Raw genomic sequence first — 23,460 nt, forward strand, 5'->3', positions numbered from 1 at the left:
CAGCAAGAGTATGTGATGCTGAATTGCATGGAGGAAAATGCACAAGGAAAGCTCTGCACTAGGAAGAAGGATGTTCTGCTGCTTCGTTCTCCATGCCTGCCATGTTCACTGCTCAACCTTTGTATCCTAGATAAACATCTTCTCCCAGTGGTCCTTGGAGCCTTTGAAAGAATTGTGCTAAACTTCATGGGGAGAAGACTCTTAATTTTGTATGTGCTTTCTACAGTGACCCTCTTGTGCTGCAAGTCCCAAATTTCCTGCCTGAAATGTACAATTGAGATGATGTGGGCCATATCAATGCTGGCTGTGTAGTATCCCAGAGAAAATAAGATACATCCAGTGAAAATGACTAGTGTCTAAAAGCAGTAATAATGTTAGGATGCGATACCCTGCAGTTGCAAGGGATTTGACAGAGATGGGAGCTCATGAGTTGCTTGTTCCTAACGTATTCAGTCAGCTCCAGTGAAAGAGCTAACAAATATTTCAGTGTTTCAAGAAACTTAAAAACAAATACAGTCATGTTGACAGGAGGTCTGTTTTGGTTTTGTGTTTGGTTTTTTTTTTGTTTTGTTTTGTTTTGTTTTTTTTTGTTTTGTTTTTTTGTTTGGTTTGGTTCGGGGTTTTTTTGCTTTTTGTTTGTTTGTTTGTTTGTTTGTTTGTTTTTTCCTTGATTCTTAAGAAGCAACTAACAAAAACTTGTGAGTTTAGCTAGATGTGGCTCATGAAACAACAGCCAGTGTCACAGAAATCAGTGTCAAGGATGTAAAGAGCTGTAAGGGGAAGTAGCCAGTACAGACGCAGAAGGCTGAGTAGTCCCAGTTATATCTGGCATAGATAGATGGATGCCATATGTATCTTATCATATATTGTTTACTTGTAAAAAACCTCCCTTAGTCATACCACTGTTGGCAGTTCTTGTCTTATAAACGCCTATGGGCTCCTGAATTGATCCCTGATGGTGAAGGCACTCAACAGCAGTGCTTGAGTACTTGAATCAAGGCTCGAGTATCTGATGTTTGAGACAGTCTCTCTGAAGAAGAGATAATATAATTTATTTCATGTCCTGTATAACTGTGTACAGTTCTTATCCCCAAACACTACATTAAGTTTTTGAGCATTAGTTTATATTCTGTAAGCTGGAGATGTTGGACTGAGAGCTCATGGTTGCTCGTAGCTGAATTGCTGCTCACTCTGTGCATGTTACTGCTCTGCAGTAATTACAGCGTCATTTGCCAGGAAGGTGGTGGTTCTTATGTTTTGACATAAATGCGGGTCATGCTGTTGTGTATTTATCCCACACTTCGGGAAACGTGTATACAGTCACGTATATCACTGCAGCACAGTTTATGGGCAGTGATATATTAATGTAGTCAACTTTATGCACTTGCTTCTGTTTTTCCATACCCACCCTTAACCAGTATATGCAGAGGTGTGCCAGCTTTGTAAAACTGTACCTGCTCTAAATTTCCTTCTTATACTGCTAAACCTCAGTTTATCTTCCTTTTTCTGTGTGTGTGTGTGTTTCAATTTTCCTGCTTTCTCCTAGTCTTCTTTTTTGGCAAGTTCTGTGAGAAACCCCATGGTATTTTAGACTTAGCCAAATTCAGTCTGTGTTAAAATTTCTTGAAACCTGATCTTGTGAGAATTCGAGTATGAAGAAAAAAATAATAATAATAAAAAAAAAGGCAACAAAAAAAGACCCTCAGAACCTCCCAGGTTGGCATCCAGTGCCATGGATGTTTATCTAAACTGAACTTCTGATTCCTCTTGAGGTTTGGTAGTTCACTACTGAATCTGTTTCAGTCCAGTTAATTAGTTACAAACCCCTAAGCCACAGACTTGGAATTAAGAAAACAAAGCCCTAAGCTTCCACATAATTTGACGCAAGAAGAAACTTTTGTTAAAGTAAGAAGTGCATTTATATCACTGTTTCCCAGTTTGAAATGCAAAACTGATGTAGAGATGAGCCAACAGCATAGTTACTGATATTGGATGCATGCCACCTGTATTAATGTGATAGTTTAGTGTCCCCCAATAAGCTCCCCCGCACCCTTCTCTGACATTGGTTTCTCCTTTCAGAGGTATGGCAGGGATTTTTTTTTTGTATCAGTGGTTTGGCTCTGTGCAGTGTAGCTAACAGGGAGTACAGAATGCCTGTTTTTGATAAGATTTTCTGCTCTTGTGTTTTTAGGACAATGTAGATCAGACTTCGGCTCATGGTCGACGGGATCTGGTGGAACCAGGTTTCCAAGAACCATCTAACCGCATCTCCCTGAACCACCAAGGTGAGGAACAGTGGGTGGGAATCCAGGCTCCTCAGGGGAGAGCCAGGGTGTTGCATATGAAGAGATAGTACTACCTCCATGTTGCCATTTTTTCCTTCTCATTAAAAAAAAAAAACAAAACCAAAAACAAACAAAAAAAAGACAACAAAAAAAAAACCACAAAAACAAAACAAACAAACAAACAAACAAACAAACAAAAAAAAAAAAAAACAACAAAAAAACCCCAAACAACTAAAAAGTTCTGGATGGTTGGAGGAGGAGAGCTGAGAAATAGGGGTTTTTTAGCCACAACTGTCCTGTGTGAGCTATGGATGAAGACTGTGAAGAACTTGTGATACATCTTAAGCCTTGTAGCCTGAACTGCAATTGCTGGCCTGGGTGGCAGGTATATTCTCCTGTTTTTAAGAGTGGAGAGGAAGGAAGAACTGAAATTGAATTTAACATTTGTAATGTTAAAATTGCTTTTGAAATTATGTTTGATTGCTATAAGAAGGATTCAGGGTTCTGGCTCAACTTTTGCAGTAGAAGAAAAAAGAGAAAAGTATGTTTTCCTACTTTGCATGACAGGAAATCAGCTCATCCTGAACTAGACATTATAAAATAAATCTTAAAAGTTTGTCTTTGCCAATTTCTGTCTGTTCAGATACCAAGAAAGAAGACAATTACTATTATAGCAGGGACTTTTTAGCTCAGCTGTATTTTTTTGGCTTTGAAATAATTAATAATAGAAAATGTTGTTCTTAACCAGTGAACCCCCGTATGCTCAGTGTTTGTGATGGATTAATTTGGAACCAAGTCCTTGAAGGTCGTCTTCAAATGTTGTTTCTTCAGTGCAGCAGCTAGTATTGCAGTCAGCACAAGGCTGTTGAAACAAGATCACGAACACATTGCTTAAAATATTTACCAAATATGACACGCTTCACTTTTCCTTTAAAAATGCAGCTTCTTTTGTTTGCCAAGGGCAGCAAGACTGGAATTTCATGACTTGTAGATCCTCAAGACTATTTAAATTTCACAAACAAGTCCTAAAATGTAATGAGGATTGTATTGTAATTTACTCCCCCAACCCAAGTTTTTTGCTTTCAATTGAAAACAGAAGGTAACAGATCACCATGTTATCCAATCTAAAACTTCTAGCTGCACGATCAGTGTGTCATGGCATGCTTGCATGCTTACAAAACAGAGTTTGTAAATTCCATTTTTAATTTGTACTAGAATGGTGCTGTTACATTAATTTCACCTACCTTGGGATGCACAAATCCTGGAGCAGATCTGTATAGGTGACTTGTGAAGCAACTTGTAAATATCCCCCTTAAATCAAGGGGTTTCTAGGGGTAACACATCCTGTGATGGTCTAAGTTCATGCCTTAGAGTGAGAGTATGTGGCTGCTCCTTATGATATCTGAACATTTATTGAAGAGATAGGTAATATTGCATTTTGAAGGCAAAATGCAATATTACCTAACTTTGTAGCCTGATGTTTTCCTTACAGAGTAATACTTCCTTTTCAGATCCTCCTTTTCCTCTTTCAATATGGTAGTACTGCAGAAGGATCCATACAGTGTCACCTGATGTGTGGCTCTGCCTCAGCTACTTTGAGACAAATGTCTGTATACAAACTGGCCCAAATTAGTTTAGGAAACAGCTATCTTAAAAGAGAATGCTTTTCATAGAGGTAGGTGCTGGCTGTTTAAGACCTGTTTGTCAAGAAAAACCCTGTTAATGTTTTTCCCAATAGCTTCTGAAGTCAACAGTCACAATTTGTGATTTCTTCCTATGTCATCTGACTGGCGGCAGTCAAATCCAATATTTCTAAAATCTTTCTGATTTTGTTGCTGTTGGTGCTATTTAGCACACTATTAATCTTGCCTACCCTTTTAACCATGAAACACTCTTATGTTAGTGGCATGGATGAAGAACTGAAACTGGACTGCACAGAGGTGGCCTTTACTGCTGCAGTGGGCTGTAGCACTCCTGTCTTTTTGCAGTGTTAGTGGGGAGTGAAGCAACATCCATTACAGGCGTGATATCTGCTGCTCCGGTATCTTTCTGAAAATGGAAGTGGCCATAATTGTGATGTTATGTCATGTCTTGTGTGTTCTGTCCAACTCTGAGCATCTACACTCTTCATAGCGTATGAAACACATTCTTGTCCAAGAACTTGAAAGCACAAGTATTTTAAGAGCTGCCACATATTCCAGTAACTGACTAACGAATAGTACATAGGAAAATACAACATGAAGAGCTTCAGTGGGAGTTGTGACATGGTCTGAACTAGCTCCTCTGCAGTCACATTAGTCAATAAATAGAATGATTAGATTATTAACATAAAGTGAGTTTTTAAGTTCTATAACAGCTGTTTGGTTTTTTAGTCTTACGCTAAACTGTGCTATCCATTAATTTTTATTAAAGCTTTCCTGGCACTGACTTTGAAAAACTTGAGTAAACCTGTGTCCAGAAATAACTTGCAGGATCACTGCTTGCATTTAATAAATGAATCTGTTTGGTGGTATATCTTGATAATGTCGATGATAAAGATATTTGCAACAGACTGTGACAAATTTTGCTTCTACTTACATGCAACATTACTTGCTGACTTCAGCTTATACCAATTAACAGATTTAAAGCTTTTGTTCCTGTGTTTTACAAGACTTTTAAGGAAAACTCTTTGGCTTGCAACAAATCTAGTTTAATACATATTTAATGTGAGCCGAAATTGTGGAAGGATTAGACTTGCCTAGAACATTTCATGTCTTAGTTGCTCCCTGCCTTTTTCCTTTTAGTGTACTGTGCCTTAAATGCTGCAGCTGAACTTTGAAAAACCGTACTTACTACATTATTTTATGTATACACTTCCAATTCATACCTGACCACATTGCTCAGTGAGTGCAGCAGATTTGCCAGTTTCTGTTGAACATTAACTTATAGCCCTTTGCTTTTCACTGGGAGAGTTTTGGAACAAGCACTTGCAATTCTGAACCAGACCCTGCTTTCCACGGCCTATAAAAATGGTGATTAGCTTCCTCCCAGGCATCTGAATCCCTTCAACACAAGCTGGAAAAAGAGCATTCAAGTGGAGTCTGAGGTATCCCTGCCAACTGTCCCTGCGTGAATAAGCTCTTTCTTGTGAAGGGTATTTCAAGTACATGTTTCCTGCTGAATCACTCTTTTTACACAAGCAGATGCTTTATAACTGTTCAGCTTTTTATTTTAAAAGAATATCTTGTAAAGATTGGGGAGCAGAGAATACTTTTTGTAAAGTGAGGAGTCTTTAAAAGAGGCAGGTTTCATATGAAACAGATGTAAAAAGTTGAGTGCAGATGGAATAATATTTTTTCCTAGACATAGTTCGATAGTTGCTCATGTGTACATATGCTGATAAACTCACTTTAACAATAAGTATTTTTATATCTAATCCATTATTTAGTATTTGCTTTTCAATGATTCTGCTAGTTGGCCCAATTTTGTAAAGGTACTAAATGCAAAGACCAGGAACTAGGATTTCTTACCTCTGTTCCCCAAAAGCTACCTCATAAATTACAGTAGGAAAGAGCAGCCTTCATCCAGATGAAAAATACTAATATCCACTGATGTAAAGGAACAGATGTGCTTCAACTACCTATTCAAAGTTATAGAAAGTTAATAACAGCCAGCCAGGATTTGGCATTTAATAATCAGCAAGTCAAGTATTTCTCAAGCAGTCCTTCCAAAAGCTGTCATAGAGCCTCTAGCTTGGAGAAGAAAAATATGTCTAAGCTGTGTAGCGTTTCCTGAAGAATTAAGGAAGGAGGTGAAGAAACAATCAAAACAATTATTTACCATCTTTAGAAACACCAAGAGAAAGAGGAAGTGAGAGAATGCTTAGGATGGGACAGGTATTGTTATTTTCCTAATTTTTTTTCCCTTCAACAGTGGAGTATGGAGATGAAGGAAATGGTAGCCTCCTCAACCATGTCTCACTTTGCAAAACATTTAACATGCTCAAATGTTTAATATTTTGCAACGGGTTCTCAGCAGTGTGTAGCCTACAGCATTTGTACCCCGCCCAGTAGTGAGTGGCAGTGATTTTAGTCAAAACACTTGCATTCACACAGAGATGCCATTTTGAGGCCTTTTTGTAAAAGTGATGGGCTCCAGTACTCCTTCTCCCTGCCCCACCCCAAAAGGTGGTGCTGGTCCTCTTCTCTCCCCAAGCACCCTGGCAATGCAGCCTCCATTCCTTTTGGCTCTGTGCTGCCACCAAAGTGAACTTGAGTGTGTCTCAGTAGCAAGACAAGTCTGTCATGGATTTTCCTGTGCTGCCTGGGAACAGCCTTGCCATATGAAGTATGATAGAAAATTACACTGTGCTACAGAAAACAGTAAGCCCAACTGAATTTATTTACTTTCGGACTTCAGGGGGGTTTAACCTGCCAGCCACGCCACTGCTGTTTCTTGTCTTGCTCTGTACTTATGGTTTTTATTTTGCTGAGGCATGTTTCAGAGATCATTTTTCTGTTTGTTTTTCTAGCAAGCATCAGGTAGTGTCAACTCCAGTCCCAGCTGTGAAGTTCATGAGCAGTATCTTTTACTGGGACATGATGTGTGCTTTTTGAGGTTGTGTGGAAGTATTAGACGTTCAAGCTAGTGAAAGTAATGGACACGCAATTCTGGAACTTTCTGTATGTGTGTGTACTTGCAGGATGATTGTCAGTGTCTGTCCCAATGTGTTTTGCCAGGGGTCTGTGATGAAATATTTAAGTTACTTTTTATTAATGCGTTTGTATTCAGCCTTCTTCTCCTGAGGTACTCTTGGCTCTTGTTGGACTTGATGCTTTTTGTCGCAGCTATTTGCAGACAGAGCTGAGCTGAATATTGTGGTATCTCTGTCTCCACAGCAAGGTGGCTTTGGCAGCAGAAGGAAAACGGTGATTTGAGTTGTTCTAGCCAACAGCTGTCCCTCACCAACAGCCAGCTCATCCTTTGGTCTTTCTCAGTTGGTCATGGTAGGAAATCTTGCCTATAGCAAGACGATGAGGATGCTGTGGTTGAGGATCGGTTGGCTTTAGGTTTCCTGCCTGTATGTACAAATGACTTGTTCCCGCCAAAACAGGAGGGATCCAGGGCGTCTGCCAACTTGCATCACGCTGCGGCCTGTTCTTGAGGTAGATGCTCTCCTGTACCTCACTGACTAGTAACTGATATGTTAACTTTTACAGAGATGGTAAACTCGGCGGTAGTGGAAACTACCCTTCTAGCACACTGGGCCCAAAAAATACAAGCCAACGTATATATGAATGGACTTTTTGGAGTGAGTATGGGCTTAAAAGAAGTTTTATGATGCCTGAGGTTTAGCACAGAGAAATAATATTCTGTAGCCCGCTTTCTCCACCATTGCTATTATTACAAAAGAAAATATACTAAAAGCAAGTATTTGTCTTAGGATAGGCACATGAGGTTGAGGCGATTTTGTTACTTACTCTGTAGCTGAGGAGGAGCATGTTTAGTAATTTAGTAGCCAGTGCTACTTCTGATGTGCTGTAGTTGTGGCATCCTACTAGGATGAGTCAGTTATTTGGTGTATCAGAACTAACCCGTGTTTTTGCAGAATCCAGCTGGTACTGAATTGAAAACATAGAGTGAAAAACAGATAGTCTTGTTTGTATTGCAAAGACAATACCAAAAGCTGCCAGACATTCATGAATTCTCATGCTTTGTATAAATGTTGTTTTCATTGTCCAGCCTTAGATAAAAAGCACCATTAGTGCCAGAAAGATTTACACTGACTACCCTTACGCAGAGAGCAGAGCCCCCGCTTCCTGCCTAGCTCATTACAGTACCTTTGTCTTGTTTTGGAGAAGGCTTCCATTGTACTTGGTGATGAATCTTGTTCGCACAGTTACTAGGAGGGCACCCATAATAGCCATGTAGAAGTTTAACTTCTCTCATTATATTAGTTCCCAAACCCTTGGGCTGACAGAACTCTGGAAAAAAATATTTTAAAAGATTAAAAGAGAAGATTAAGTAGGCTGGTGTTTAGTACAGATAATTTCAGAGATTTGTAGGAAGCTACAGGACGACAAAATAGACCAACTGAATGAGTTTAGCAGGAAGACTATATATAATCAAGTTGCTAGTGAAGATTGAGTGAAATCAGTGAAATAAGAAGAAACAGACCCAAAACGGTTTAAAATAGTTCATGTTCAGAGAAACATATTTGCAGATGACTGATGGATTTTCTTTTATATTTATTGGGGTTTTTTGTTTTGTTTTTTATTTTATTTTTCATATATCAACTTTTTAGTATCAGCTTTGCAAATCTTTCACTTTGGCCATCTTTAAAATTAAGTATGTTCCTCTGAAGCCACCTGATAGGAATAAAAAAAGCTCAAATATGTTGTAGTTGACAAGCATGGGATTTTCAGCCTGTTTATAATCAGAATTCAGTGTGTCCTTTGAGTAAATTCCTCTGACAAGGTAGGATTCAGTGCAGGGAAAGGAGCCCTCTCTCTTGGTTGCACAAGGTGTAACATGGCCTGCCTTGGGGCCTGTATTCATTGGAAGTTTTACAAGTGGAGATGTAGAAAAATTTGACGGATTTTAAAGTAAGCCTAAAGCAAGAAGTATTACAGCATTAAAAATTAATCTTCCCTATTTATGTGACAGTCGAAGCAAAATTTACGCCTGTTTTCTTCTGTGGCCTATGGAGAACCTGGTAAAGTTATTACTATGTTTGTGATTAAATTCTTGCCATGTTGCTGGTGGAGCTGGGCTGGGGAGTTGGGTTCGGGATAGTCCATGAGGCACTATACCTGTCCCTCGAGGGCTAAAGCTACATGGCTGTATGAGGTCTGAGAAAGTGTTTTGTTTTGTTTTGTTTTTTTCCCATACTGAAGATGGAGGTGATTGTGTTCCTCCACCTTCTCTCTCAAGATTTGTATCTCCAGTTATCACTGAGGGGGGGAGTAGATTGACAAGGTGTGAATTTAGGATGATTAGAAGCTTGTTGCTGCTTCTTGTTGTTAAATTCTTGTCTAAGGCTTTGGGAGGGGAAGGTGTAAATTGGGCATCTGGGTGGTGTGATTCTGTTGCTTTTTTCCAGATACTTCTCAGAGCCAGAGGGCGTTTATCTCCCTCACCCCTTGTGTTATGTATTGGAGAACAAGCTAGTTTAGTATTAGTATAAGCCAAAAGTGGTGACCCTTTAAGAAACCCATCACAAGTCACATAGGGAGAGGGAGACACTGTGGAATAAATTGTAAAATAAAATGTCCTTTTCAATTCACGTTTGTCCTTAGTATTAAGGGATGTGCATTTCTTGCCACCACTGAAGCAGAGCCCAGACTAACTGTTTACACCCTTTGGCTCGGTGATGCAAGGGATAGCGTGGGGATGCCCTCTCTTTTTGTCTGGACGTGTGCACTCTTGGGAATCTTGTGGAAAACTTTCTTCCTGGGCCGCAGCTATCACACAAGGACTGGCTGAGTGAAAGGGCACGCTTGGGGGGGGGGGTGTGGTGTGTGTGCCCTGAGGTAGGTGCAGAAGCGTGTTAGTCCGTTACAAGAGTCTGCGCTGTTAGCAGGAGGCAAATGTTCACATGGTGTATTTGTTTACTGTTGGCAGGCTTCCCCCGAGGTATATCAGCTCAGCGAGGTGATGTCATCGGCGGCACAAATACTCCTGTGCTGGGGCGGCTGCTCCGGTTGCGTCGCGGCGGCTGGCCGCTTGCCGGGCGCCCGGTGCCGCGGCCCAGCCGGGGGCTGGCGGGGAGGAACGGCACCTTGCGTGGGATGGGAGAGCCCACCCCGGGAAACCAGCCTGCAGAGGCCTTCGTGAGGATGGTGGTGTTTGGGCTTTTCGTCCCCCAGGGCTTGAGCTCACGAGTCCAACGCTTCTGTTGGAAATGGCGTGATTGGAGAAATTCAGATACCAGCGGGGAAAGTGTCTCAGTATCTGTTCGTGATGAGGTGCCCCTCCTGGGTACCTGAGCTGAGCTCATTTCTTGTGCACTTATCTCGTGTCTTTTGTGAGTGAAAAAGTCCAGAAGCCTACAGGTAGTGTGCTCTCTCTTCAGTACTTGCTTAGCAACTTGCGTCATCCCCATCCTTTCTGTGAGCAGATCACTAAAGTAACCAGGTGTGATAGATTCCAGCATTTTTTTTGCTTTATATACTAATTTATTTACTGTCCCACAGGTATGGGGAGGAGACTTGTGGTCAGGTAGTCCTCTGCCTCCTAGGTGGCATATTTCTTTCATTTGAATTAATGGTCTATAATTGAATTTAGTAGTCTGAAACGCCCTCTTCTGATTTAATCAATACAAATTAACTGTAAAATCTTGGAATAAGCGCGTATGTTTTCTGGAATAACTTTTATTGCCTTTACGTTTTTTTTTGTAATCTGAGTAAATTTCTACTGTCAAGATGTCAGGAGAGTGGAAGGATAGAAATTAATACTATGAGCAAAGGTTCTTTTGATAGCTTTTGGATGATGTTTTTAATGTGGCTGAGTTGAATTCTTGCCTGTGCCACTCTACCATCTTCCTGCACGTTCTTAGGTTCTGCATGTGCTTCCCTGTTAGGGGGCATGCTTTGGAGTATATTTGGCTTTATGCAAGAGACTTTTGAACCTTTCAGTGGAGGTGGTGTAGCCAAACATCAAAACATGGCTGTGGGAACTTAGTCTCAGTACTAATGAGCTTTCCAGCTAGGAAAGTTGATTTATTATGTAGCCTAGATTTTAATCATGCTGTAACAATGGCAGTTCAGTAACAGTGTCTCTGCAGCATCAGAATAGTAACTTCAAATTCTGACACCATAACCAAAATCAAATCCTAAATTTCAAAGACAGTTTGACATGTAAAGGGGAGGGGTATATTTAGAGATGGAACATTTAATACTCACTGCAGCTATACTGCTTGTTAGGAAATACTGCTTAAAAGAATATTTTCGAAAGTATAAGTATCTCTAATTTTTGAGATAAAAGTACAATGTCACTATGCAAGGTCAGCTTTAATGGACAGAGAACTGCCTTTCAGTATCTGATTACATGGAAAGCTCTAGGGCGCTGATCTGGTTTCATGACTGTTGTGTTCCAGTCTGAAATAAAGCTATTCTGCTTATTCGGACATTTAAGTCTTACCTATAAATAGATCAGAAATTGATTGCCATTTATCTGCAATGCACGTAATGTTTGCAATTGCTGTGACTGATGGAGGGGGGCTATTTTCTTTTTTAAATCTGTCTACTTTGATAAAACCTGAATCAGAAGCATAGTGTTACTGTACATTTCTGTGCTTTCTGAAGGTGTTGGGGGAAAACAGAGACCCCTTTCCTATGAAACTTATTTTCAGGAGTGTGGTAGCGGTGGTGTGGCAAAGTGGAGGCAGTTGTAATGCCAGCAACTGCTCTCTGAATTCTTGAGATTGGCCGGACTTCAGCGTTGTAAGAAACCTTCTAACAGCCATAGTTGGCCAGTACATTTAGCAATTTTGGGACTAGATACAACCCCCACCCCTCCCACCCCCGAATGAAATGCATTTAACTCCTTCAGATAGAGCCCTGAATAACTCCCACCCACATTTAAAGCACACGGAACTGATTTGTGTCCTGTCTGCGATCAGCCATGCACCTTTGATCTCTCTTGTGATGGCAGATAATTTCTAATAGCTGACACAATGCAGCCCTCATCTGCAATCAATTGGGAGAGACATGTATTCAATTTTTAGGTTTTTGTTTTCCCCTGACATTCAAGGTTATATTTTTGGTCTCTACCAAAGTAGTGAGAGGGTGGAGAACAGGCAGTACAGCTCTTGGTTTCCTTCCATTGTTTGTCCTAACGATAAAAGTGCCCTAACCTTTGATTTCTGTCTCTTCTTTCCAGTGCCTCAGGTGGAGCAAAATATAAGTTAATTTACCTTTGTGTGAGCTCCAGCCTCTAAGCAGAATTTTTATCATCCTAGATACAGAAATTCACTTTGCTCCTCTTTTAAAAAATAAAACCATAACCAAGCGATGTCAAAATCTGTAACATTTCCGGGGGTAAGAAGCAGAACATGGGCAAGGCAAGACTCATTCACAAGAGTGAAATGGGGCATACTTATGATACAGCAGTTCTCCCAGCAAAGGCTTCTGTTGCTTTAGGATTTTGTATGATTCAAGAACTTGGTACCCTCCCTTTTCAGTTGTTAACTGGTCTTAATTAGTGGAAGAATTATAAATGCTAAACAAAAGTTGGCTTTGTATTTAAAAATTGAATGGATTTTAAAAGTTGGCTGACACTATTACAGCAAATTTAGGTTAAGCAGTCTGGACAAGTATAGAATTATTTTAAGGTTTTAGTATTCTTTTATGCCCATTAGAACAATTTTTGGGAGCTTATGTACTAGAAAACCAGAATTGTCAAGTTAATGATGTAACACATCTTACAGCTGAGAGGAAAATGCCCAATTCAAGTTATAGCTTAAACATAATCTTTCTTAGAAATGCCTTTTGTAATCTGTTTATAAAAGACATTGCTTCTGCCAGATGACTGGAAAGTTGAGGACTGCAGATTTTAAGATTTTTCCAGCGTGGGAATGTATTTCCTTAAGTCGAAACAAATAAGTTGCATTGGAATGTGCTCATGGTCTGTATCAGCAAGTATAGCTTACCTTAGTTATGTCAAGAAGAATATATACTGTGGTATATCTGAAAAAATGGATGTCACTAAAAATACCTGGCTAATACATTTCTGTGGTATTGGGTGAATGTGAAAGTAGGCTTTCTTAGTGGCAAAATTGTGTTTATTTAAGTATCAACATGATTTTCTGTGTTTAAAAAATGATCAAGGGTGCATGACTGAAATTAGACTTAAGATAGCAAGTACAGTGTAAAACAGTTCAGGGTTTGATTACAGCACCATGCTGGTTCTTCCTGTAAGCCCCAAATCTCTGCAGTGCTGTACCCACAGCCAGTCTGCACTGAAAGAAGGCGATGTGGAGGCAACGAGTGACCTTGGCCAGCTGCCTGCTTTATTGATGGCAGGGTCTTTGTTGGGGGGATGGTTTCTTTTTCGCTCAGTTTGGAAGTTGCGTGGACTAACAAACGTCTGAAGTCTGCACTGTGGCGTGGTGCAGAGACTCTTACGCAAAGAGGGGATTGCAAACTACAGCCGTTAATGATGGCAGCAGCAGACCTGACTCCCATGTGTTGTTAGCCACCTATACCTCGGGCACCTATGAGCTGCTGAGAATAACTGGACTCACCCAAGTCTTTGATGAAACTGGACTGCAGAAATCATTGCAGGGTGCTGCCAAGTGTACGTTTGTTCACATGAGCACGCAGGAGCAGCGATGGGCTTGCCACTCCATGACCACCCATCCCTCACAGCAGAAGTTGGGAAGTACTTGCTGGGGATGTCCACTGTGCCTGTGTGGAGCAAGGCAATGAGTTAGAAGCATTTGTTCAATAAAATTAACTGTTACATGGGATGAAACAAATCACTGTAGATAGAAAAACCTGCATCTTCCCTGTCAGTGAAATGCGGATGTTGTTATTGCAAAACGTCTGTCAAGATCTGCTTCGTAGTGTGCATGCTGTTTTTGAAGATGAAGTCCTGCTTTGTTCACAGTATTGAGAGCCAGTTCTGAAGAGATTAAATCAAGACTGAAATGTGAACATACGTGAGATTGTATCCTAATACACAGGGTAAACCATAGACTTACTTTGACATGGTGGGTAGCCCTTGTATAGGTTGATTTGTTTGTATGCAATGTATGACATGGAAGTGGTGAAAGATAATGCCACTTCTAAGTACTATAAATGTGCTTTGACTGAAGGTGCATAATTCTTGACTCACAGTAGTGAAGGGGTCAGGGAATTAAGCTGAAGGGTAGTTGAAGCTTTTTCTTTGTGCATATAGGGATTGAAATCACAGCTGGGAACAGTGACCAGCCTTGCAAGTTGACCTTGGAACATTTACTAAAAAGGAAAAAAAAAAAAAAAGGCATTAAATGTGCGATAACAAGATAAGGGAAAAACCACTTGAGGCATAAAGCATGGTGAAAAGCCATGAAGCTTCTTTAAGATGGTTTTAGAATGTAGCTGAAGTGAAGCTATTGAGAGATGTAATTCATTTTCATTACTGTAGGAGCCGAGATGTCTACTACTACAGTATTTATGTTTGTGGTAGTATCTTTCCACCATTGTGTATCTCTATAAACCTTCTGTTTAAAAAAAAATGACCAAACAAAGCAAAACAAAAAAACCCTCTCAACCCTCCCTCTGTACGGCAATAGTGCCGAGCTGTTTGGGCCAGGATACATGTCTCCTGCTGTGTTAGGCTGGTGAAATACAAAACAGAGAGATCTCTTTCTGAAGAGCAAGTTTATAGATGAATCTGGCAGATTGCTGGCTCCAAGGCAAATTGACACTATCAGGGAGAAATTTGTTGGCTGCAGGGCTCCAGTGAATGCCTCCTTTCTTACAGTGAAGAGGGTGTTTGAGCAAGGGGACTCGGTGATCACAGTGCTGATGACTTTTCCCTGAAAAAAGATGTCCTTTCAAGTAGACTGTTCTCAGACCATTTACATTCCCCAGGGTGTGGTGTCTCCCAGGGGTTTGGTGGTACAGCTGTGCTGGCACACTTCCTAATGTACTTGTAATAACAAAAAAACACTTTCTCCGAAGGAAGTTTATCCTGGTTTGACAAGTGAAGTGAAATGCAGCAGTAAAAGCATTCTTAGACACAAACTGGACTAGAAATACAGATATTTAAACAGGAAAAACAGTTGAAATGTGGAATCATTTCTACTGAACTAGTTGTGAGCAACCTTTCCTTATATTCGAGGCAAATGTGCGGACCTCTACAGAATGAGGGCAGTGAAATCAAGAAGGTAACATTGAATGTTGCATGTGTCTCAGCTCCAGCCTGAAATTAGTCCTTTTGATGGTTGTGCCATATAAACACAGAGGAAACCTCAGACCTCTGCCAACAAATCTGACACAGAAGGGGCAGAGAAGAAGTGCTTTTGCATTAAGTTTGTGGTTTCCAATCTGTGAGGTGGAAGAGAGATTTTTAGTGACGTGGGTTAATAGCTTTTAAATAGGTTTGGAAGAAACGTATGGGTTAATCTATCCCCCAAACTTTTATGGATATAGTATTACCAGTATAGGTTTGTGATCCCTTTACACTATTTCATACCTGTAATGGGTCCTTGTATATAGATTCAGTTGTCCTGGAAAAATGCTGCTGTTTAGCATAACTCGCTTTATTCACTGACCTGATACGAGCAATGTGAGTGCTTTTCACATGTTAATGAATGCCTCCCTGAAAAACACCGGTCATAATAGTTGACATGTCTCATGCAGGCATCTAGATTACTTCAAGATGCATTTTATTGAGACTGTGTGGGAAGAGACAGTCTTCTAGTGCATCCTCAATTTTGGAGGGGCCAACAGACAGACTAGCTAATGAGGGCAGAGTTTAGGGGGGGTGTTGACAGAGCGGACACTATAGTGGTTAATATGGTAGAAAAGAGCATAAGTGACTCTCAGTGAAATGGTTCCCACGGTGGTGAAAGAGGAAGACAGTAAGAATCTGAAATGTATTTGATTCAAGTACAAAAGAAAGCGTTGCTCTTCGGCTGATGCAAGGTAACTCTCAAAATTAGTTTACTGGAAGTGGAAAGGAAGCCCAAGCGGTATGGCCCTTCTGGAGGATTGTTGGGGAATGGAGAAAATTTTGAAGCAGGTTCTAGTGCTTTATGTAGTGCAGAAGCTCTTAGTGCAGGTCTTTCCTGTTCTCAAACCGTATGCTGGGGATTTATCCAGTTTATTAGTGTTAAATATGTATAGGTGCATAAACGCACCAGAAAACAGAACCTCATTTTTTTTTACTACCAGAAATTTAAAATATTTTTAGATAACTGCATATTCTGGTGTCAGCTGCAGCTGCTGTGGTGTGTGCTTTAAGTTGTATATTTGTCAAATAAGGAGACAAAGTCTATGCTTGTTTGTTTCTTTTTCTAGTCAGGTGGTCCTCAGGTTCATCTGAGGAAAGACAGGAACATCAATGAAAGTATGCTGCCATTCCAAAGAAAATTATTTTGTCTTCTTTAAAGAGAAGTAAAATAGTAAAAGATAATATTGTAGTGTTGCATTATTTATGGTCCCTGCAGCTTTGAAAAAACCTTGCAGTGTTGAGGCTGCCCCAGAATGAATTGGAATGGTACACTTCTGTAAATCTGATTTCTGACAGTGTCTGTAAAGCATATATACTGAGCTTGGGGCTTGTATTAAGCTCACATAATAAGAGGGAGGAGATAAAAAAAAATCAAATTTCTTAGCTTAATAAAATAAGCAAAATCTGTAGAAAAACAACTATGTTGTAATTTGATGTCAGTTCTGCCTCTTCACCACAGTGCTGCATTGTAACAATAAACCTCAGTCATCACTTTCTTTGAACTTATCTGACTGTGATGAGCAGTACAGTATTTATTTATGCCTTTATGTAAACACTGTGCTGCAAGTGGTTCATGATGGCACTTCAGTATGGCAAGCTGTGTCATGTGAGGATACTTTAGAAATGCCTAATTTCAAAGCAGCTGACATTCTTGCACTGAGGATGAAGAAGGTTGCAGAACTTTTCTTAAAGCCAAGAAGCTTCGAGGGGAAGATCAAGCTGAATTTGTTAATTTATTTAAGTCTCTTTGTGCCTATTAAAAAAGACAAGATTCTGTCAAGCTAGTTGTGTTTTCAGCTAAAAAAAGCAGACTTAAATGGGGCAAACCAGCTAAACACACACAAAAAATAAAATATAGCATGAGATGTAGCTAAATTTGGAGTTCTTAACAGCAAGCAGTTGCTTAAGTAGTTAAAGTATATAAGGTGCTACTGACCAAAGCAATTAGTATGTAATTTCATTAATGGCATTAGGATTGCAGTAACAATATTTAAGTCTTTCTGTCCAAATCAAGATTACGGGCAATTTGTGACATGTACAACATAAGGTTAGAAGCAGTGCAGTGTTACAGTATGTTACAGCACCACTGCCTGAGCAGATTTGTAACTGCGCAAGAACATCTTAAACTGGCTGTATATCTTGTTAATGCTCCTAATTGGTATACATTGCTTGCAAGTTTACATATACATGCACTTGTAAATCTTTATAAGCTTTTATGTTTGTAAGTTTATATATAAAGAAAGGCTTCATGGAGGGCCTGCTAATTTTTTGTTTACCTTTGCAGTTCAGTTAGGAACGTGCTGCTATTCAACAGCAAAAGAGAAATACTCTTTTTGTATGTGTTTTTGTGGTTTGTCCGTAAGTGGTTGAAAAATCCTGGAGAGCTCAGGCGTAGTAAAATATTCCAAATCCCTCTGAAATCTGAAGTGCTACAGATGGTGGGTTTCTAAACTACAAGGTCTGCAGCTCAAAGACAAGTGGATGATGTGCACAGCAACGGCAGTTAGGTAGCTTCTGTCCTCAAGAATAACCATATGTATTCTTCAGAAGATGACAGTAAGTGTTAGAGACTAGGCAGAAAAAAATACACATCAGAGAGTGAATCTGGAATATTGCTTAAGTCCCAGTACAGGCCAGCCCCAAGGATGGGCTAGCATCACTGAAGAATCGTTCAGTCAGGCAGCCGAAGCAGTGAGACCTTGCTGCTAGGACACCAGTGGGTATTACTGCCACAGTGGCTGACCTGGAGTTGCTGATGTCGTTAAAAAGCCATCAAGAGAAGTCCTTCAGAGCACTGAGGCTTTACAGCAACACTTTTGGCCTACCTTAAACTCTGCCCTGCTCATGCGTTGCCCTTTGCTAGGTCTAAGGCTTTCTAGGTCTGTAAATACGTGGGCGTGCTTTTGGTGGAGGAACCAGTCTTCTCTGCTTTTCTAGGCTGTATTTCAGATGCGAAACGGAATGAGGTGAGCAGGTTGTCCAACCTCTTGCAAACAGTGAACTTGCACCTGCAGGTTTTCGGGGCGTCTTTCCTAAGAGGAGTGGTGGTGGGGATTTCGGGAGGCACAGTGCAGGACACCAGGGACCCTGCAAGCTCATTTGAGTGTACTGATGACATCCTTGTCACCCTGGGGTGAAGGAAATGGAGACTGTCTCATAACAGAGTACCCTTGGGGGAAAATGTCTCCTGTCCTGCTTCCAGCGTTGTTTTGTGGGTGTGCCAGGAGGTGAGTCCGGGTGGAGGGCTTGGGGTCCCTACGCGGTGAAAACTGACCAGGCGGAGAAGAGCAGCAAGCTGGCTTCCCAAAATCACGGGGCACCCGAGTACCTGACCTGGGAGTGCACACACCTTGTAAAACCAGGCGTGTGGGTCTCGTAAGACAACGGATGTAATGGGCAAATTTGGTTTTGACTCATGTCAAGCTGTGATGAACCTTCTGCATAGCACACCTGCAGCTTTTGCTTTTGGGTGAGCCTGATCCTGACGTATTTTAACCGGTGCATCTTACCTGCAGGATGTTAAATTGCAAAGAATCATGCTTCAAGTAGCTGATTTTAAAAAAGGAAACATGATAAATACGTTTCTGTTTTTCTTAGGCCTAGATAAATTTAGGCTGATGTGATCGCTCTTTGTGTAGATTTGAGTGGTAAATTCAAATTCCTTTATCTTTTGTATTGTTTCTGGTCTCGAGTGATTGACTGCAGTGGTTTGGGTTTGTTTTCTTGTTTTTGTGTTTTGTTTTGGTTGTTTTTTTTTTTTTTTTTTTTTTTGTTTTTGTTTTTCATCCCAGAGTTTGTTTGAGGTTTTGTTGTTTTATTTTTTGGTGGTTGTTCTTGTTTGGTTGTTAGCTTGTGGTGTTGGGGGGGGCTGTGTTGTGTTTTTTCATTTCGGTTTTGTTGTTTTGTTGGTGGGGAGCATCTTAAAGCTTTTGTAAGTGACTGGTTTCCACATCGGCGGTGTGGGGTACGGGTGCTTTCAGTGATGGCTCCGCACTGCCATTTGGGATGCGACTGCGGCAATATGCTCTGCCATCTGGGGATCTGTGCGGCAGGACTGGGGTGTTCCCTTCTCACTCACGGAGGTTTGCGTTTCGCTACAGCAGTAATTCCTCACAAATTATCTGCCCTTTGCTGTAGGGAAAGCTTATATCGAGGTGCTGCCAAGGCAGTAAGAGGACATCTGATGGCAGCCGCCTTCATCTCTGAGGTGAAGCTAAGGTAGGCGAGCTTGCTTGTTGTCATTTGTCAGGTGCCAGCTTTGAAAGTCCCAAGTTGGGAGCTTTTAGGGGGCTTTTTTGATGCAGTGTTGCAATTCCAAAAAACAGTCCCCGGGTTTAGTCTCTTGTAGATAATTTACCAAAATGAGAATTGGAGTTAATACTAAACTATTAAAGCAATTGGTAAAAGAAGCCGAAACTACCCTGGTGTTAAAGCATTTTACTTTTTTATTTGACTTCAGTTCTGTTAACTAAACCCTGACTAGAAGTACCTTAAATATGAAATATTCCTGTTGTCTGCTTTGTAAGTACATTGGTCACAGCTAGGTAACTATTACGTGCTGAAAATGCAATCTTTAATTAACTTGGAGGAATAGCTGATTCATTAATTGCCTTGTGCAACTTTTGGAACTTGTATTACATCCTCTTAAACATGCTTTCTAAGCCAGCAATAAACCTGTTCAAAGCAAAATTTAAAACTCATGGTTTAAAGTTAGTAGGATTAAAGGTTAGCCCAGGTATCAAGCGATGAGGTACATGCCTAATATAATAATAGTAATAATAATAATGTTTCAGCATCAGCTCTGTGGGCCCATCACTTCCTGAAGAGAAACGCTAGCGGACTTTTTTGGTTAATCCAACCACTTTTCGCTTTGAAAGCTTTGTTGTCGCAGAGCCGCTTTGAAATGAAACTCCCCGGTGCAAGAAGCCTGGGGTGTGCGGGCTGCGGGGCAGGCAGGGCCCGTTAGCAGGTTAAGCACGATGTTTCCCGGAGCGGAGATAAAGCTGGGGCTTTCTTGGCAGGATGGGAGGGACTGATCTGGGCAGTGGTACTTACATCGATTTGTAAGGGCTGTTCAGCTGGGATTATTCAGCTGGGTATTATGGTGTTTAATCAGGGAGGGAGAACACAGGTGCCCTGAACGAAAGCAATAGATGCTTTGACTGTGTTTTTAACTTTGCCTTGAATAGCTTTAGACTTGTAAGACACGTGGTAGCTCTTCTCGTCTGTCTGAATCTTTAACTCCTTTTCAAACTGTGACTTGTCTGTTAGTGTACTATACTTATGTATATTTGTTTTGCACTCTCATTACTTTTTTTTTTTTTTCCTCTGACATGGGCAACAAGAAAAAGATATCAAAGTAAAACTTTAGAGAAGCATGAGTACAGATGTGTATATAGGAAATAGTAGGATAAATTTTGAAAAACAATAATTTTCATTCATATAAGCACAAGAAAAATGCACAGTATATTAAAGATTTTTATTCCGTTTCCTTAGTGTAAAAGTATGTAATCATAATAAATATACAACTAAACATGACCTTTGCTGTGTCAAATTGCAGCTCTCAGTGATACAGGATATCCTCTTCAAGCCATTCACTCATAAATATGACTGTCTAATATAAGATGCAGTCTGCCAAGCATTTACCATGTGGCTAGCGGATGGTATTTTGATTCATCTATCCATTGCAATTCAACATTGTGCTTCATCTGTTCTGACTTGGAAGTACCTTAACGGCTTAGCAGGTTAACAGTTTTCCCTGTTACCTGGAAAGCTTCAGTGGAGTTCCTGTTGGGTTTTGTGTGGGCTGCACAGGCTAGGAGCCATTCTGCTGCCCAGGTGTAAGCCCGACCATGTCCTCTTGAAGGATGAGTGGTGGTCTTCCTGTAATCACAGTTTTGCAATGTATTGCCAAAGCTTTCCTTCCTGGTTTTGCTGTAGAGGTAATACACCAAGATTGAGGCATCCAATTAAATTTACTGGGAAGATAAGAGTTGAATAGAGAATCCCTGGGTTCGTCGGTTGATCTGTCTCATGCATTCACGGATGCTCACTCTCCTTTTTTGACCCGAATAAAGAAAGGGCGACAATAAGGATATAGGTGCGTGGCTATTTCTTACAGAATTATGACTTAAACTTTAGGTTTCCCCTCTGTTCGTATCTCCTTTTGGGTCACAAAAATCAGTCTGGCCTGCTCAGCCTGTGACGTATCATGTCCTTCACTGATGGAACTGCTCTGTCTATCTTGAGGGGTTTTTGAGGATTAGTCTACTCTGACCTCAGGTTTGGCCTTGGGATAGAATACCCCATTCTGCCCTCTGTGGTTCTGCTTCTCTCCTCAGTTAATGTTATTTTCTATCTTCTGGGTAACTGAGACTGTTTGGGGTTTTCTTCTGTCTTGATGAACCCAATCAAACAAATGCTTTCCCTTTAAGGTCTTGCCCAATCTTTTCCTTAACCTAATGAACTAAAAGTAGGTGACATGAGAAAATTGTACAGGGAAACCACTGAACCTACTGTTCATAGAAGAAAGTTGCAGATGTTACCAATTTCTTGAAAATTAATCTTCTGACTGGATTTTGTAATCAGCTCAGGAACGACAATTTTCCAGAGGTCTCTTTAGTGTCAGATTCTGCTTTACGTGATCTGTTTACTCAGTATTTACTATACAGCAGTGGTTCTGCAAGCATTGGCCTGCAAAGAGGGATTTGAAAGGCTGTCAGTAGCTGGTAATTGCTGTTACCGGGAGCTCCGCCGTCAGCGGTGGCTGGACGAGGGTGAGTGATGTGCTCACCCAGGAGGAGCCGGTCAGTCTCGCCGTCTGCAGTCACGCGGGATCAGCTGGTGTCCTGGTTGACTTTGCGTGAAAACTTTGACCTGATGCTTCTTTAGGAATGTATGCTTTTTTCTTTTTTTTTTTTTTTTTTTTTTTTTGTTTTTGTTTTTGGTTTTTTCCCCGATTTTTTTTTTTTTTTTTTGGTAAAAAAAGCTGCAAATTTCCTACTAGAAAATGGGTATCGGGAAGCTTGAATCCCAATTCTGTGTTCTTTGAATAGGTGTGGGGATCTGGAAAGGGGACTGGCCATAACTTACGTATTTTCTCTTACCTCTTACAGTTGTAATAAAGCTGGTATGTATATGCATAATCAGCATTCTAGATGTTTTAGACATTTTCCTTGAGTTTCAAATCCCTCTCTTGTATCAGTGCCATTAGTGCTTCACCACCTGTGTGTGCCTTGTGGTGCTGCTGTGGGTGCCACCTGCAGCAACAGTCTGTCGAGGTGACCATCATCCGTCCACTACACAAAAGTACCGACATGGCTCTATGGTTCTTGGGTTAGAAATGGGAGCATGCACGCTGGGAGGTGCTTCTGAATGTTGCCTGTGAACTGCAGCATCATCAAAGGGCAAGACTGTTAAAATTTTCGTGAGAGATGTGCTTTGCCTTGGTTTGTCTCTGGGATCAAACAAACCAGCCGTCCTTATCCACCCTTCTCCCCCCAAATGCCTATCTTTAATCATCTTTACTCTTTATGATGTCAAGCGTTAGGTGTATGAACTGGACATGAACTGAATTTTTTTACCTCTCCATTTTTTTCCATTCGAATTCCTGAAACTTGTTTTATGTGATAAAGACTAGTCTGAGGGTACAACTTCATTCCTTCTGCTGTAGGACACGTATAGCCAGTCGCTCCTGTTACTTGTTAGCACTTTGATTTCTTGGCTAACACCTTTCATATGCAGCTTATTCCTATAGTTGTTACCTAGCAACATTAATTTTCTTCAGTTTAGTTGGTGTCTTCTATTTCGAGAAACCTATCAGGTGTGTTTTAAAAATGTTTCTGGAGTCCAACCATGAACCTTTAATAAAGTGAATTCTCTCCAACACCTGTCCATATATTTGGTGTTAGCCATCCCAGCCTTACTGACAGAAATAGGAATAGATGCACGTGGGATTTAAAAATTGCCCGGAGAACACTGGAGCAGTTAGAAGCTCACTGTTGACTTCTCTGTGTGACACTTCAGTGCACTCAAAGAGTGTAGATGCCTATCTCAATTTCATGCTAGTTTACCGACCGGCATATCTGCTTCTTGCCCTTCTTTCCACAGCATGGTCCATTTAGCATTTTGGAAGCTGCATGTGCACTGATGTGACATTTTGTAGGCCAGCAACTGTAGTTACAGTACAAAGTAGAGGATTTCACTTAAGCTGATGAACATTATCAAGTAATAAAGGAAATGACTCTTCAGAGCA

At 40.7% G+C, this 23,460-nt stretch overlaps 1 protein-coding gene across 6 annotated transcripts in view; it reads left to right on the plus strand.

The window, feature by feature from the left end:
- GRB10 (growth factor receptor bound protein 10) overlaps positions 1 to 23,460 on the plus strand; it is a 146,866-nt gene that overhangs the window by 60,515 nt on the left and 62,891 nt on the right. For 5 of the 6 annotated variants that reach the window (XM_042798148.1, XM_042798150.1, XM_042798149.1 and 2 more), the window contains one exon: positions 2,192 to 2,285. In XM_042798148.1, the coding sequence (XP_042654082.1) occupies positions 2,192 to 2,285 (94 nt within the window). Of the gene's footprint in view, positions 1 to 2,191; positions 2,286 to 19,403; positions 19,425 to 23,460 lie in introns of those variants that run through there. The other variant, XM_032999360.2, reaches the window with a different exon arrangement.

The sequence above is a fragment of the Tyto alba genome, unplaced genomic scaffold (assembly GCF_018691265.1).
Source record: "Tyto alba isolate M040663 unplaced genomic scaffold, T.alba_DEE_v4.0 Super-Scaffold_27, whole genome shotgun sequence".
NCBI lineage: Eukaryota > Metazoa > Chordata > Aves > Strigiformes > Tytonidae > Tyto > Tyto alba.